This window comes from Emydura macquarii, unplaced genomic scaffold, assembly GCF_026122565.2.
Source record: "Emydura macquarii macquarii isolate MOO-44397 ecotype Brisbane River unplaced genomic scaffold, CSIRO-AGI_Emac_v2 contig_312, whole genome shotgun sequence".
Classification (NCBI taxonomy): Eukaryota; Metazoa; Chordata; order Testudines; family Chelidae; genus Emydura; species Emydura macquarii.
The window spans coordinates 12,542,727-12,558,729 of record NW_027130449.1 but is presented as its reverse complement, the minus strand read 5'-3'; the positions used below and the strand labels follow the sequence as shown (position 1 = coordinate 12,558,729).

General features: G+C 52.4%; 1 protein-coding gene across 5 annotated transcripts in view; it reads left to right on the top strand.

Moving 5' to 3' along the window:
* Positions 1–434: 434 nt before the first annotated feature.
* The window catches only part of ZBTB16 (zinc finger and BTB domain containing 16), a 174,807-nt gene continuing 159,238 nt past the window's right edge, over positions 435–16,003 (top strand). Inside the window, exons 1-2 of one of the 5 annotated variants that reach the window (XM_067565712.1) lie at positions 435–815; positions 9,445–10,763. In XM_067565712.1, coding sequence (XP_067421813.1) covers positions 9,517–10,763 — 1,247 coding nt within the window. In that variant the 5' untranslated portion in view covers positions 435–815; positions 9,445–9,516. Of the gene's footprint in view, positions 816–4,293; positions 4,419–6,613; positions 6,721–7,146; positions 7,180–9,060; positions 10,764–16,003 lie in introns of those variants that run through there. The other 4 variants (XM_067565688.1, XM_067565696.1, XM_067565721.1 and 1 more) reach the window with 4 other exon arrangements.

The window sequence follows — 16,003 nt, the reverse complement described above, 5'->3', positions numbered from 1 at the left end:
TGTGCTGGTTCTCTTCTAATAAACACGTTACACTACAAGGTGAGGATTAGGTTTTTAAAAGTAAGTAAATTGCAGATGGGGGAGGTCAGAGTGCAATGGATTTTGCAAGGATAAGAGTAGAAGGGAAAAAGGCATCGCTTGGAACGTAGGGGATAACCCCTTTGCATGGATAGCCCTTGCAGAGTTGTCTTCGTTTGTGGGCAGGCAGCCCCAGAGCTAAATGACTGGGCTCCACAATTGGCACATATTGCTATAATACCTCGCCTCTCTGGGGCTGATAATTAAGGACTTGGCAATTAAGAGAGATCTGCAGGATCTGTTGGTCTTTTATATGGCTCAGTCACAACAGGTGGGCACAAAGTGTTGTCAGCCTCTTCAAAGACCTGTTTTGGGCGGAGGGGGGATGTGGAATGTGCAGGCACAGGTGGTTATTGCTGGAGTCAAGCCACTTCAGCTGTTTGGTCTCTCCTTGTGTTCCGCCCATACCTCTGGCTGGGTGCGAGTGAGGGACAAGAGCTTTGTTGAGTAGATCTCCAGTCGGACCTGCCCAGATCCTGCTGCAGTAAGTTGTGATGAACGTCCCTTTAAGGCTTCTGGAGTGTAACAAGAACTCCCCAGGACAGCTGGAGTCTAGTGCAGGAAAAGTTTGCATGGAGTGGATTGTGTGAGCTCTGCTGTTACAAAAGCACTCAGCTGGTACTGGTGTGTGTGTCTGTATTTGTTTCTATGTGACACTACACAAGTAAAAATATGAACCCATTGGAATCTTATTTACACTTCATCTTTCCATTGGTCTTAGGGCACCCAACTACTAGGTAAGTGGCTTCTTTTGCTTGTGTTGTAGAACTTCCAAGTCTTGCGTTTGACTTGAATTGGAGGAGGAAACAAAGTTTTATCTTAACTAAATCAAGAAGGGGGGGGGTTACTCATAGCTGAATTGGCTCTCTTAACATTTCCTATGCAGATTGTATATAACGGACTGACATTTAGAAGGATACCAATAAGGTTTTATTCATCTTTCTATTTCATACCTCCAAGAACTGCTCTGCCTTTCGCTTCCTTTATGGTCTGTGATCTCCAAGGGCTGTCAGCTCTGGAACTCTGTGGTGGTGGGGGAAGAGGAGGATATAAATTCTGAAGGAAATAGAGATGCAGAGTTCCTAGTGGTGTGAGTGTTTTCTGAGGAGGGCTCCCTTGTTCCTGCTATTGTCAAGCCACAGATGTTCCTGACCAGGCTGTTAATGTAACTGCAAATAGTGGTTTATATTTTTACTATGGCCCATGGCTTCAGGCAGGTGGTTTCTTTAGATCATATGCGTACACACACAGACCACAATATTTGCAGTGAAATACAGTAACCCGTACTGCCATGGTCCACGGCAGTGTGTGGGAGCGGGTCGTGGGTGGAGGGGCATTGAAGAGAGAATGTGGGGAGAGAGAGGCAGATATGACAGGCAGATCTGAGGGAGTGCAAGGTTTGGATCAGGATCAGACCCTGCTGCTGAGTGGGCCAAATCCAATGAACTTTTCAGACGTGCCTGTGGAAATTGAATTTCAGCTGACTGGAACCTGCAAGAGAATGTAATACACAGACCAGACGTAATATCTGTCTTTAGTGGGGCCTCTAGGCCCTTTTGCAATATCAGAGTCCCATTTTACTAGGTGCTGAACGCAAAAATGGAAAGAGACAATCAATGTCTCAAAGAGTTTGCCATTTCCGCAGAGAAGACAAAGGGTGGGAAGGGAAAAGAAGGTGAAGTGACCTTCCTAATGCCAGTGGCATAACCAAGGTCTCCTAACTAGAGCGGTGAAGAGAGATTGTTCTGGGTTTTGGGGGAGATGGGGAGAGATTTTAAAAATTGCTTTTTTTTCCACTTCGGAATGAAAGCAAGAATTTGAGATGTGCTGTGGGAGGGGATGGCACCATGGACCCTGGAAGCCCTGGGAGTCCCAGCTCCAAGGCAGTCTGTCAGATAGGCGGCTGAGGAGCCATGTGGATGAGCAGGCAGGTTTCCACTGGAACTTTGTCAAAATCAGATAGTCTCCATGGACTCCTTCCAGTTTGATGCCTTCTGATTGGGGGCGGGGGAAAAAAAGTTTCAGTAGAATTTTCTGTCCTGCTCTGTCCATTGTCTTTTGCAGATAAAAGGCCTCAAACACAACTGAAAATTTCTTTCAGCAACGACAATGCCTTCAAGTGCGTCCATAATATAATGGGAAGAAGTGCATGCCATGGGAGGCGATTTTAGACTCTGAGCTGTTTGGAAGTCTATGTGAAAAGAAGGGTTCAGTCAGGTTCCTACAGGAACGGTATTCCCACCATAGACATCACCCACATATTTGGTACCTTTATTGACTGCCTCAGCAGAGAAGCTTGGGATTGAGTGGTCCACATAATCAAGCTCCCTTCTCACTCCCAGGTGAGAAGGCCCCTGCCAGGAAATGTGCAAGCTAACTCCTTAGGGAAAGATCCAACCGTTATTTATTAGATTTGTGTGTTCTTGGGCAGGTACCATCTTGTGTGTTTGTACAGCACCTTGCACAATGGGGTGCTAGTCCATGACTGGGGTTCCTAGGCTCTACTGCAATACAAACGATAAAAATAAGAATGCACTTGAGTAAAGTGATACAACCAGTCCTCTTGCAGTTAAGGGGAACTACTCTGGTGAGGGAAGTGTATGCATGTACATGCGTGTTTGCAGGAACAGAACTTTGGAGCAAGGACCATACTTTAATTTGTATTTGTATAGCACATTAGGGACCAGATTTTAACTGGGAACTCCGAGAGCCACTATAATATAACCATTAAGGCACAGTTTGAAATGAGGAGTATTTAAGTGCTCTGTTGCCTGAGTTATACCCATTCTGTGGAGGAATAAGGACTCCAGTTGTAGGGACATCAATCCAACCTCTCTTCAGAAATAGCAGTAGGAATTAAGTCTCTTGACATTCAATAACTCAGTAGTTTATATATGATTTAAAAAAAAAAAAAAAAGTGAAATGCACCAGTTCACGGAAAGGACTGGGGGTTAATCTTCAGAGCAGCCTGGGAATTTAGCCCTGGGAGTTCCATTATTGCTAATGGGACTCACACAGCTTCATTTCATGCAAGCTACACTAAAACTGTACCCCTAGCTGTCTGCAAAATTTCAGTTCTGAAACCAAGCCTCTGAGAAGTTAGAGCAGGATAAACGAACACCTGAAACCCTCCACTGCTCTCCCTTTTATTTTATTTTTTTCTAGTTCATTTTTTATTTAAAAAAAAAAACAAAGCAAAACAAAAAATACACAACAGCTCTGCGGATTTAAGCAATTTAAAAGGGGGAAATATGTATTCGGGCTGACAGCCCGCCTGCCGAATTTCAGCTTGCTGCCAATTAAAATGGCAGAGTTATAACCCCTGAAAAATGGGGTTTAGTTGATGCCTTATCTTTAACTATGCTACTGTGAATGCTACTTATCTAATAACCCCAGTGCTGTCTCTTTCATTATGGGGCCTCTGTTATTAGGCTGTTCTTGTTAAATGACTACCATCATCTGCTCCCAAAGTACATTAACTCCCATTATAATTATAAACACACTTCCCTATAACATTCTCTTTAGATTACACTCACACTGCTTTACCCCTCAGGGTATCTTTGTACTAATACCATTCTTACTTGCTATTTTAGCTGACACTATCGGGTCCTGCACTCTTTGCCCCATACAAAGGGAGCAGGAAAAGTCTTTTGAAATATTAATCTCTAATGTGAAGGCTGTGACGTCCCCTGGAAGTTTAACTTCTCGCACTTATTTCAGGCACTCTCCCGTTAGATCTGGAGACCTGGCTTTTACAGTGGGTTGAATCTGGGCACCGAAGTATGTGGGAGTTTATGAATATTGCCACTCCAAAGAGTAGCTTTGTAAAGCGGGAGTTTGGTGTAACCCCGGGTCTGTGTCCATCTCGTCCAATCTTTCGGGGAGGCTGCAGCAGTAAATCTTTGGCCCCAGACTCTCACTGCCCTTCGTCTGGCACAAGAGCCTGACATTTCTAGAGAAGGGGCTGGTTTGAGGTAGGTGCTTTCGTCTGGGCAAAATAAGCCTTCTCGAATAGCTGTGTACCCAGCGTTAAACTCGGACAGGAACAGCGTGCAGGCAAAATCTGGCAGCCAACCCATAGCATGTCTTTGTTACCTCCTCCACCTCTTAAATTCAGGCATCGATCTCCCTTTATCACTTGCTAGCAAGGGGCTGGGCTTTCCAAACACGGGGTTTGTTTGTTTGTTAAGCAAGGGAGATTTCTTGTATAAGGAATATGGGGGGGACTGTTCTGTCTCCCTTGTTCCGAGTGATTTTTCTCTGACTTGAGGCTTAATTGCCGATTAGGAGGGTGGGTTAATTGTGTATTCCTCAGCTGGGAAGATCGGCTCCTTCAGCGGGTGAGTGAGCTGCGAGTTAAAGCAGCGGCGAGGCAGGCTGGCGGGGTGTGGGGGGGCTGGAATGACCGTCTCCTCGCTCGCCTGGCTGCAGTTTTCACAGGAGCAGTTCAACAAGTTTCCAAGGGATCTCGCCGAACTTCGGCCAGTCACCCCCGCCTGCTCCTTCGGCAGCTTCATTATGCCCCCGCCGCGCTTTTAACCCTTTCGCTGCTGCTCCCCCCCCCGCGCTTTCAGTGGTGGTGCTAAACTGGCAGGAGCGTGTGCGGGAAGCGCCAGCGGAGACTCCGCGGCGTTGAAGTCGGCGCTGCTCGGCGCCCGGCGAACGCTGCGCAGTCGTTAGTTAGGGCAAGGATGCGTTCAAACCCAGCCCCTGCCGCTGGTGGTAGCGGGGCTGCCGGGCTCGGGGGCGCTTCTCGGGGGAGAGGGGGCGGTGTGTCCGGTCTCTAAGCCGGGAGCCGCCTGGGTGCCCAGGGACCCAAGTCCAGCCGCCGTTTCATGCCACCCGGGGCGGCCTTCTGCACCTCTGCGGAGACGCTTCTCCTGGGGGGGCACGGGCAGGGACCTGCTACATTAAGTCCCCCCACCCCAGTCATCCCCCCGCCCCGGCTGTCCCGGGGGGTGTAGCAGGTGCTCGCCGGGCGCGCTCGGAGCCCAGGGGTGCTGCCGGGGGCTGCTCCCAGCCCGATTGGAGGCACTGGCTCCGGTTCATTGATTCCCAACGGCAGCCTGCCGCTCCTCCATGTTTGTTGTTGGCAGAGGCCAGCGGAGCCGAGCGCTGTCCAGCGACCCGCGGGAGCAGCTCGCCCCTTCCCGCCCCGTCCCCGGCCGCCCAGCCCCGCAGCCGGGCGGCATCAGCCACCCCGCGCCCGCGCCCTTCTCCTCCCTGCCCGCCCTCCATGCAACTTTGCGGGGACTCCCTGGGGGCTAGGGCAGGAGCCGGGACCCGACTTCCCCCCCGCTGTGACTGCCAGCATCTCCCGCCGGCCGGGTACCGGCCCTGGGCCGGGTACCGCTCTGCCTGCCCGGCGGAGCACAGCGCGGACAGAGGGGGGCATCTTCGGGAATAGACCCGCTGCAGCCCCGCGGAGCAGCTCCCCGGCGCTCGGCGTGGGGCCCCGACTCCCCGCGGTCTGTGCCCCGCCCGGCTTACACCGCCCCAGCCCTGGGCAGGACGAGCGGACGGGCGACGGGCGCTCGGCAGGCAGTTTAATGGACCGGGGGCAGGAGCTATTCATCCCCCGGCTGCGTCCCGCTGCGGAGCGGGGACCCTCCCGCCCGTGGCACCGAGCGCAGCGCCCTGGCGAGGGACCCGGCGCTCGGTGCGTCTCTCTCCGCTCCCTGAGCCCGCGGTCCTTCGCCTCTCGCGGGCAGCCTGGGGGACGGTGCCCAGGGCCTGGACCCTGCCGTGCGTGGCGAGCACCCCGGCGCTGTCCGGTGCCGGCGAGAACCGGCGGCTGCGCCCTTCCCCGTCAGCCGCTGCCTTGCAGGGGGCTGGGGTGACTCTCCGTGCACGAACGTCGCTTCTTCCCGGCCCGGTCCCCAAACCTGCGCTGCTCATCCAGGCGCTCGCCTTTGGAGGGGGGCTCGCCTGTGATCGCGGGGGGCAGGGGCCGTGTCTGTTCCGCCCGCTGCTTTCAGCCCCGGCAGGGACGGAGGGATGCTCGGGGGGGCCGGGAGCGGGCCGAGTAAAGGCGGCGGGCCAGGGCGCACGGTCCAGGTGCGGGCGGGGAGGGGGCCCGGTGCCCCGCGCCCGCGGGAAGCGCTTTGTAACTCGGGCTGGGAAACGGGGGAAGTTTTGATCCTCCGGGATCCCTCGGGGTGTCCCTGCCCCGCTCCCAGCTGCGGGGCTGGAGCCTGCAGCGGCGGGGGAAGCCCAGCCGGCCGCAGCTAGGTGTGAGGCGCAGCTCGGGGTGGGGACCGGGGCGGGGGGATGCAGGAGGCGCAGCGCCTGGCTGGCTGGCTGGCTGGGGGGGGAGGTAATGCGGGGGGTGGGGGCCAGCTGTGGGCACCCGCCCGCTGCCAGCAGTAAAGATGGTGCCGGGCCCCGGCTTCGCGGGGGTGGGAGCGGCCCCTGACGCGGGGCGCGAAGCCGGCGCGTCAGGCAGCGCGGTGTTGATTTGCTAAGCGCCAGGCGGAGCGGAGCTGGGGCGGACTAGAGCGGGCACTGCGAACTGCCGGATCATGCTGCCGCTGCCGCTCCTGCTCCTGCTCCTGCTCCTGCTCCTGCTCCGCTAGCCGCACGCAACAGTTCCAGCGCCCGGCGCGCACGGGGCGGGGGGGGCTCCTGGCCATGCACTAGACCGTGAGTGCAACCGGGGGGGGCTTGCAAGAACTTGCTGGGGGGGGCGGGCGGGGAGTCTTGGGGGGCTGTTTGTGCACGCGGGTGTCTGGCTCTGTTTGCATGCATGCAGCGGGGGGGGGGGGGGGACATGGATCGTCCCCGCCTGTCAGCGCCGCGCCGAGCCCCTGGTGCCGGCCGGGGAGTGGGGACGCGGGCAAAGGGGGAAGCCGGGCGGGGGGCGCTTTGGGTTGCTGGGGTGGGGGCGGCGGGGGGCGCTGGCGGGGAGGGGAGACGCGCTGGTGGTGCTGTGCCGGCTGTACGGTTCTGAAGGGCTGGCAGGGCAGAAAGGCGACCCCCCCCCCGTGTTATGTATGTATGTATTCCTGGGTGTGTTGGGTGTTTGTTGCTGCGGGCGGTGAAGGGAGCACCGTGTCTGAGCACCGGCATGCTTTGAGAGCGAAGGCTCCTCGTTGGGCAGTGGTAGGTTAACGGGGGGGGGGGAGCGACCCCCCCTTTTCTTTAGTTTTGCAGACAGCGGCTGGGGACCGGGGGGGGGGGGTGCGCGCCTTTCCCCGTCTCCCCGCACGCCGCTTTCCAGCGCTGCGCGGGGGGCCGGGGCTGGCGTGGTTAACAGGCGTTTGTGGCTCTGCAAACCCAGCCCGGCCAGGCGGGGGCTGGTTCCGGGCTTTGCACCTGATGAAGCCGGGCCGGCGGGTACACACGCCGGGGTCTGGCTTTGCATCCTACGGCGCAAAACTTCCAGAGCGGCTCTGGCGCGGAGCAAGCCGGGCAGGGCGCAGTCCCTGTCCCGGTCCCTGTCCCTGTCCCGGGGGGGCCGCTGGACCATTTCCGAGCCAGCAGAGGTGCGGAATAAACCCCCCGCTCCGCTGCTGCTCCCGCACGTTTACCTTTGAACAATAGACCCGGCTCTGCCGCCCGGCCCTGCCGCCCGGCCCTGCGTGACAGTTACATGGACACGGGGCTCCCTCCGCGCGGGTACCGCGGGTGCTACATGTGATCCGCATCGGATCCGGATTGCATACGGCCAAGCGCCGGTCAGCTGAGACAAATGCCCGTCCCCCCCCCCCCGCCCCCCAACTCCCGCCCGGACGAGGGTCGGGGGTGTGTGTGAAAGCAGCTTCGGGGTGAATTGCAATATTTGGTCCCCCATCTTCCAACCCCCCCACCCCCCTTGTCCCCAGGTTTAACCGCTAAGCGCTGGCCGGGCCGGCGGGGCCGGTGGCCGAGGTGGGTTCACGAGTCAGCCCCGCCTGGGCCAGTTTATTGCCACTTCTGTCTCTAGTCGGGGGCTGAAGTTTGTGGCGGGGGGGGGGCTGGTTATCTTGTGCCCTAGACCTGCGAAGTGCTCGCCTCTCAGCCCCAGAACCGACCCAGCTGCGGGCCCCCCGTGGCGGGGGTGTGTGATAGTGGGGTGCTGTGTGATAGTGGGGTGCTGCCTGGGGGGGAGACGCGCAGCTGAAAGTCGGTGGAACAAGCCCCGCTCCGGAGCCGGGCAGGGACTGAGACTAGTTCAGGCGTTAACCCTTCGGGCCCGGCCCGGCAGCTTTGTTCTCCGGCGGGGTGCGGCGCCCCTCGGCTGGGGACACGCGGGCAGCCGCGGCTCTGATGCGAGGAGCCCCCCCAGCTTCAGGGCCGCTGCTTTTCCGGGGGGTCCCCGTTCCCTCCCCAGTGCAGCATGTTCTTGGCGAGGGGGCGGCCGGGGCCCCGGGTCGGAGGGAGCCCCCTTCCCGCGGGGAGCCGAGGCGCGATGGTGGGGAACAGACCACGGCCGAGGGGCAGGAGCCCGCTGGGTTTGGGGGCTGGGGGGGGCGCTACCTTGCAGGGGGATTCGCCGGGGGGGGGGGTGGAATCAGGGGCGGAGATTTGGGGGGGCCGGGGCTTGGAACCCCGGTTTGGGGGGGTCTCCTGCCGGAAGGCGGAGGGTGAGCCTGGGGGTCTCGGTGGGGCAGAGGGAGCTGGGCTGGGAGGGGTCTGTCTCCGGGGGGAACAGGTCTGGGGGGTTCGGGGCGGGATCCCCGCTTTCCCGCTTGCTGCCCCGGCCCGGTGCCCCCGGGGCGGCGTGGCGTATCTGCCCCCCCCCTCGTGTCTCCCCCCGCGGGGAGCCGGGCACCCAGTTTGGTGGGAGGGGGGCGAGCGAGCCAGTCCCAAGGGCGCCGCTGTCCCTCCCCGGGGGCGCAACGGGGTGCCCCTGGAGGGCAGGGCGTGTGCGTGTATCTAGGGGGTAGCAGGTGTGGGGTAACTGGGGTGCGGGGCTCTGAGCTTGTCTGACAGGCAGTGGGGGGGGGGGGGTAGCTGCCGGTTCAAGGTTTGCCGGTTTAAGGAGGGTGGTTGTGATTGATTTGGGGGGCCGGGGAGGAGGCTGCAGCCATCCCCTCCCTTCAGCTCCCAGCAGCAAGAGGTTGCCGGTTCGCCCGGGTTTCATTGTCTCCCTGTCACAAAGTTGCCTGGAGGGTGACACAATTCATCAGCCAGGGGAGCGGGACTGTGGAAGGCCAATGAATGCTACAGCCGGGAGCCCAGGGACCCCCTCGTGTCCCCTCCCCGCCTCTCTGCAGTTGTGCAGGGAAGTCGGGTTGTTATGTTTTTGGAGCTTTTACTGCCACAGTTTCTAGGCTCCAAAACTTAGTTGTAGAAACTTTTTGTCTGCAACTTGCAGCCAAAATCCTGAACTAAAAGTTTTTTTTCCCCCTTCTTTTTTTCCCCTCCTCTGTTTTGTTTTCACAGACATCAGGCACCCAAAGCGAGTCCCGGACTGAGCAAAGACAGACACCCTAATGACTACATCTCAGGAGCACTATGGATTTGACTAAAATGGGTCTGATACAGCTCCAGAACCCCAGCCACCCCACGGGGCTCCTGCACAAAGCCAACCAAATGCGCCTTGCAGGGACGCTGTGTGATGTGGTCATCCTGGTGGACAATCAGGAGTTTCACGCTCACAGGACAGTGTTGGCTTGCACTAGCAAAATGTTTGAAATTCTGTTCCACCGCAACAGTCAGCATTATACCCTGGACTTTCTTTCACCAAAGACTTTTCAGCAGATCCTGGAATACGCTTACACTGCCACCCTCCAGGCTAAAGTTGAAGACTTGGATGATCTTCTTTACGCAGCTGAGATCCTAGAAATAGAGTATCTGGAAGAACAGTGTCTAAAGATCCTGGAGACCATTCAGGCTTCTGACGACAATGACACCGAAATCAACATGACGGATGGTGGCACTGAAGAGGAGGAGGATAGGAAATCTAGGTACATCAAAAACCTATTTATCTCCAAGCATTCCAGTGAAGAGAGTAGTTATGCCAGCATGGCCAGTCAGAGTCTAACGGGGGCAATGGTGGAGCAGAGCCCGTCTGTCTCGACTTCCTTTGGACTCTCGGCGATGAGCCCCACGAAGACGGCCGTGGATAGTTTGATGACCATTGGGCAGTCGTTATTACAAGGGGCTCTGCAGCAGAACACCTCGGAGGACTTGCACTCCACGAGCAGCCTTCACCCCGGCCTCTCAGAAGTGAAAACAGAAGTGATGCAAGTGGAGGAAGCCTCCAGCCACGAAAGCCCCAGGACAGCAGAGTCCAGCACTTCTGGAGGGGACAAGGCTGATGACAAAAGCAAGGAAGGCCCCGGTACTCCCACGCGTAGCAGTGTTATCACAAGTGCCCGTGAACTTCATTATGCCCGCGATGAGAATGCCGAGCAGCCCCCCGAGCTGGGCCCAGGAGTGCCAGTTGGACCGGAGCACTCGATTTCTCAAAGTGAGAAACACCTGAGTATATATTCAGTGCTGCCAAATCACAAAACTGACTCTATGCTCAGCATGCCGTCCTCGATGACATCCGCTCTTCACATGCAGCCAGCTCTTGCCGTGTCCATGGACTTCAGCGCTTACGGGGGGCTTCTTCCACAAGGCTTTATTCAAAGAGAGCTGTTCAGTAAGCTGGGGGAGTTGGCAGCTGGCATGAAAACTGAAAACCGAGCCATTGGTGAACAGTGCAGTGTTTGCGGGGCAGAACTGCCAGACAACGAGACGGTGGAACAACACAGGTGAGTCCTCCGAGCTCGTTTAGTCTTGATGTGGCAGCAAGTCTCCTTATATTTGATGGTTCGTGTCACAATCAACTTCTCTTGATATTTTGGTTTCTCTTTAGTTGAATTTAGTGCTCCTGGTTTGACCGCAGTAGAGGAAAATGAATTCCATCTAGGGGTCATTCACCCCTATCCACAGGGCTAGCATGAAGATTGTGTGTCACTCTTCAGTTCTTGCTTGAGACATCACAATGTGGGAACACACTAGAGTAGTGCGTAGACCTCTTGCTGGCCCTGTGCACACGTGTGAATTTACTGCGTTCTCAACTGGTGAAGCACTGGCAAGCTGCAACTAGAGTGGGGAGGGCGTGGGGAGAGGCTTGTGTTGGGGATACTAGTTCTCAACAGACAACTCTGAGCCTCATCCACTTCCTTAGCCAATGTAATGACTTATGGTCGCTACCAGGCCAGAGCTGAGCCAATAACCCAGATGAGAGAGGCTCTATATCTCATTGCGGGTTCCATGGGATGTCCACTTTCTTCTTTGGGTTGAAAAGAGGCATGGCTCTCAGTCAGACAGTAGTCTCCTTCTCTTGCTCCCCTGTCCTACGCATTTAACCCTGGAATCTGAATGCATGTTATGTTTGTGCTGTCAATTGTTTCTTTAATGAGGTTGGGTGAGCATGTTTGATTCTCACATTCTGCTCCAGAGACTTTGGGATTTTTGTCTCTGCCTCCCGGATTGTTAATTTTACTCTCTCTATCAATCTCATGATGCTGCTCGCCCATCGAGTAACTACTTATGAAACATTTACCCTTTTGCTTCTCAAAGGAGTGTCAGATGATGCTTTGGTGTCATAGCGATCGGAGTTTGAACCTCGAGGATATCCAGAGAAACTACAAGTCAGTGTTTCTCTGGGTTTGTATCTACTGTAAAGGAGATCAAAATTTAGCCTTTCATTGACACTGTTTAGTGGGTCTGTTGTTGGAGCTGATCTAGGACCCACTCATGCCCTAGCTTGTTCCTGCATTTGGATGTGGTAATATCACAGCAGTAGGAACGGACCCTCATGCAAACATTTGTACTGACTATAGAAGTGACAGCAGTTGATGTTGTTTGTAACCCATGTTGCAGCCCCACTGTTCTGTGGGGACGACATAAAATTGGGCTCAGAGTGCTCACTAAGTAGGAGTCGATGACCATCCCATCTCCCATTCGTAGAATTCAAATGAACAATGCTAGAATTCCTAGGAGCCTCTCTGAAGTATTCAGATTGAGCATCTTCCAGTATTTGAATGAATCAACACGTTTAATTAGTTTTAATATACACAATACACACGAGTCTCTGGCGCTGTTTCCTTGCGCATGTGTGCTGCAGGAAAGCCACTCTGTTCTGAACTCTGATTGTCTCTAGATACTGCCGTCCATAAATGATGGAGGATTATCTATAGCTGGTGAAGGGCCTCAGAACGTCACTGTTTAGCTTGTTACACTGAAGGACCGACTGGCAGCCTTCACTCTGGGAGTTTCACCCTCACATAAGTTTGTTGGGGTCTTCCTAGGGCGCATTGCTGTAGTTTGTGACTGGGTGTGCGTGTTGTGATGCAAGCTTTATTTAAACAAATAGGTGACAGTAGCATGCCAGCAATCCTCACTGGCAAAAGAGATTTCTATTTTTGTTTTCGTGGATTGTATGTAAACAGCAGCTTCCTGCATTGTCATTCTAGAACATGGATATAATCAAATGGAGTTTATGTAATTTTTTTTTTAAATAGACACTTTGGGCCAGGTCCCGAGCTGGTGTAAATCGGAGCTAGCGCTGTACTGACTTACACCAGTTGAGGATCTGGGCTGATTTGCTTACTATAAAATGATGCAGGCTAAATGCCATTGAAAAGCAGCTGCAGTACATGGCAGAGAGAATTTTAACATGGCTATCTGCCATGTTCTTGAATGTCTTTCTTTCTCCCTGCTAAAGTACAAAGAATAACAATTGATGCTCCTGCACATACCACAAAACTATTTTAGAAACTCTGAGAGGTCAGTTTGGCAGAGATTAAATTGGGAACTTCAATGTTGAATCTGCTCTAGAGTTCCCATTGCTGATCAATAATCTTCCATCATCCCCAGGTCTCATTGTAAAGTTAGAACCTTCCTAATTCACACACATGATTCAGAGACCCATTGTGAATGACCGAATGTTTTGAATAAGATGACAAACGTTTTAAACCTGGCTTCTGCATCGTGAGATATACTTGTTTCACTTTAACAACTGTAGCTACAGTTGTAGCTTAGTGAAGTGCATTATGAGTATCAAATAATTTAAACCATCTTTTGTACAATAATAAGGTCATAGGTCTGGCCAATTCACAAATTTGCATGGGTTTAACTGAGATGGTAGCTTTTAAACAGATTTAGTTTAACCAATACCAAACCCTGTGTGGACATGCTTAACTTGAGTGAAACCTGATTTATGTGTGTTTAACTTGTCACTAAATTTACCAATGCAAGCTAAATCCTTATAAGCCAATTTTTAAACTGATGAGAATGGATAGTGGATCAGACCAATGGTCTGTCTAGCCCACTACCTTGTCTTCCAACAGTAGCCATGTCAGATGGTTCAGAGGGACTGAACAGAACAGGGCAATTATTGAGTGATCCCTCCCATCTTCCAGTCTCAGGTTCTGGCAATTGGAGTCTTAGAGACAACCAGAGCATGGGGTTGTGTCTCTGACCATCTTGGCTAATAGCTACTGACAGGCCTATGCTCTATGAATTTATCTAATTTCTTTTAACTCCGTTACGCTTTTGGCCTTCACGTCAGCCCTGGCAACAAGTTCCACAGGTTGACTGTGTGTTGTGTGAAGTACTTCCTCTTGTTTGTTTTAAACCTGCAGCCTGTTCATTTCACTGAGTGATGCCTAGTTCTTGTGTTACTTGAAGGGGGACGTAGTACTTCACTTTCTCCTCACCGTTCGATGATTTGATAGACCTCTATCGTATCCCCCCTCACTTGTCTCTTTTCTAGGATGAACAGTCTGAGCCTTTAGAAGAACGTTTGTAGAGGTTTGGGCCCTGGGACAAAAAACATCCCTTTAAATTGGTGCAGCTTTTTTTTTTTTCACTACAAACTTTTGCTATTAAATTTCTCTCCAAAATGGGAAGAAGATGCTCTTTTTTTTTATTGTGTATGAGTAAGGTCCCTATGTGTTTATGAAGCTCTGAGCAGTGTTTGTGCTAGAAATGTTGGGATCTGTAATCCACTGGGACAGCTTTTCCCAAGGTAGCAGTAGTGGGAGTTATAGCGTAAACAAGGCTCAGGTGTCTCTCATCCCTGTGTTGTTTAACTCTACCTCTGAGCAGGTTTAGATGGAACACCTGAGTCCTACTTACTCTGTTACTGACCGGAGCTGCACCAGTGGAAAAGGACAGCTCCCACTTTTTCTAGGGCCCCTTAGACTCCCATGGGAATTGGTGGGTTTTGGATCAGGCCCTTCGTGGAGAGGAAGAATTTGTCTGAGTAAACCATGTTAAGGTGCCATTGGAGTCTCTGGCCAAACTCCTGAGATTTGGTGCTAACTTATCCGCCGTGCCAGAAAATGGGAGGCTGTTGACTTCAGCAGGAGCAAGATGTGCTTTGGAGAGAGCAGAGTCTTGGCCATGCTGGAGTTGCCACGGTACGCTTGTTTAGTCACCGAGCTGATCTGCAGCGGCCGCAATTTTTTTGTTTTTTAAACTTGAAGTGAACTTTGTGAGGTGCCAACAGGCTCATTTTAGCCCAGACATAAGCTACAGCTAAACGTCAATGGCTTCTTTTGTTCCTTCCCACCCCTTCTGCAGATTCAGTTTACGGTGTCTCAGTTAAACATAGAGAGGTCTTCTGCACTGATTTGGTTAGTGAACATTTCCATTGGTCCATGCTGTGTTTGGGAGCCGAGACTGATGGTCTTTAAGGCAGCCAAAGAAGCACCTGAATATGTAAGGCTGGGGCAAATATACCCACACACACGTTATTGTTTCCAAGTGTAACTATTTTTCTGAAGGGTGCAGATGCCCGCAGTAGACCAAAGTTAATGTCAAAACCACTGTGGAAGTGTTACTAGTTTATGATAGTATGAGCAAGAGCACATCAAGGAACCAATAGGTCCCCGAGATCTGTCGTGTTCAGCTGAAATAGCTTTATTTTTTTCTCTCCCAATTGCGTTTCCCACCATTTTTCATTAGTATAAGGATGCGCAAGTGGATCACGTGGGCAATAAATATAACCCCTTTTAGCTAGTCGCTGCATTTGTATTATGATTGTATTTCAAGGCCCCAGCCTAGATCCAAACATATAAGAAGGGGGGATCCCCACACGAAAGAGGTTACAGTCCATAAACACCCCAGACAGACATAGGGTGGGAGAAAGGAAATATTGTTAGCTCTGTTTTACCAATGGGGAACTGAGGCACAGAGGTTGACTTGTCTGAGGTCATTCAGAGGCTCTGACATAAATAGGAATTAAATCCAGATCTCAGTCTATTGACACAACCCTCTTTCCTTTCTTGACAAAATTATCATCTGATGATGCCATTTTATAATACAATTAATTCATAAAGAACAGTAAATTATGACCTTTTGGAAGAAGACTCATCACAATAATCTGTTCAAGGTTTGGAGTCCCATCTGAATTTTTATCTAAAACATCGAGGCTGTTTTAAAATCCATTTTTTCTTTACTGAGCTTATGATTCTGACTAATTGAGTAGGCAAGTTTATTTATTTTTAAATAAAAGATTTCTTTCTAGGTCCAGTACAGTTTAAACTTAATCTAATGTTGGCATTGATTGTACCTTTTAATTGCAGGGGAAAAAAAGCTGTAGTTCAACAACCTTTTGGCATGTGACAAACCACTACTAAATTTTGAAAATTGCTATTATACCATACTGGACGTGCACAGTTTGTGTCTATCACGAAGTCAAACTATTTAAACTTGCTGCTTATGGTGGTTTTTAATTTTATTTTAAAATTGGATTTCTTTAAACACTGGAACAAACTACAGGTGCAAGATAAGATCAATAAATGTAATGACTTGGAAGGTATTCTTTTCCGCCCATCCTATTTTGTTGTTGTTGGGTTGTATGCTTTCCAGTTCAGGTACTCTTTCTCTTTCTGTCCCCAGTTTTGCAAACACTTAAGCACACGCTTAATCCTTATTCCCATCAGTAGTTGCAATGGGTTCAATGGGACTACTCCAATGTAAGTGTTTAAGTGGGTCA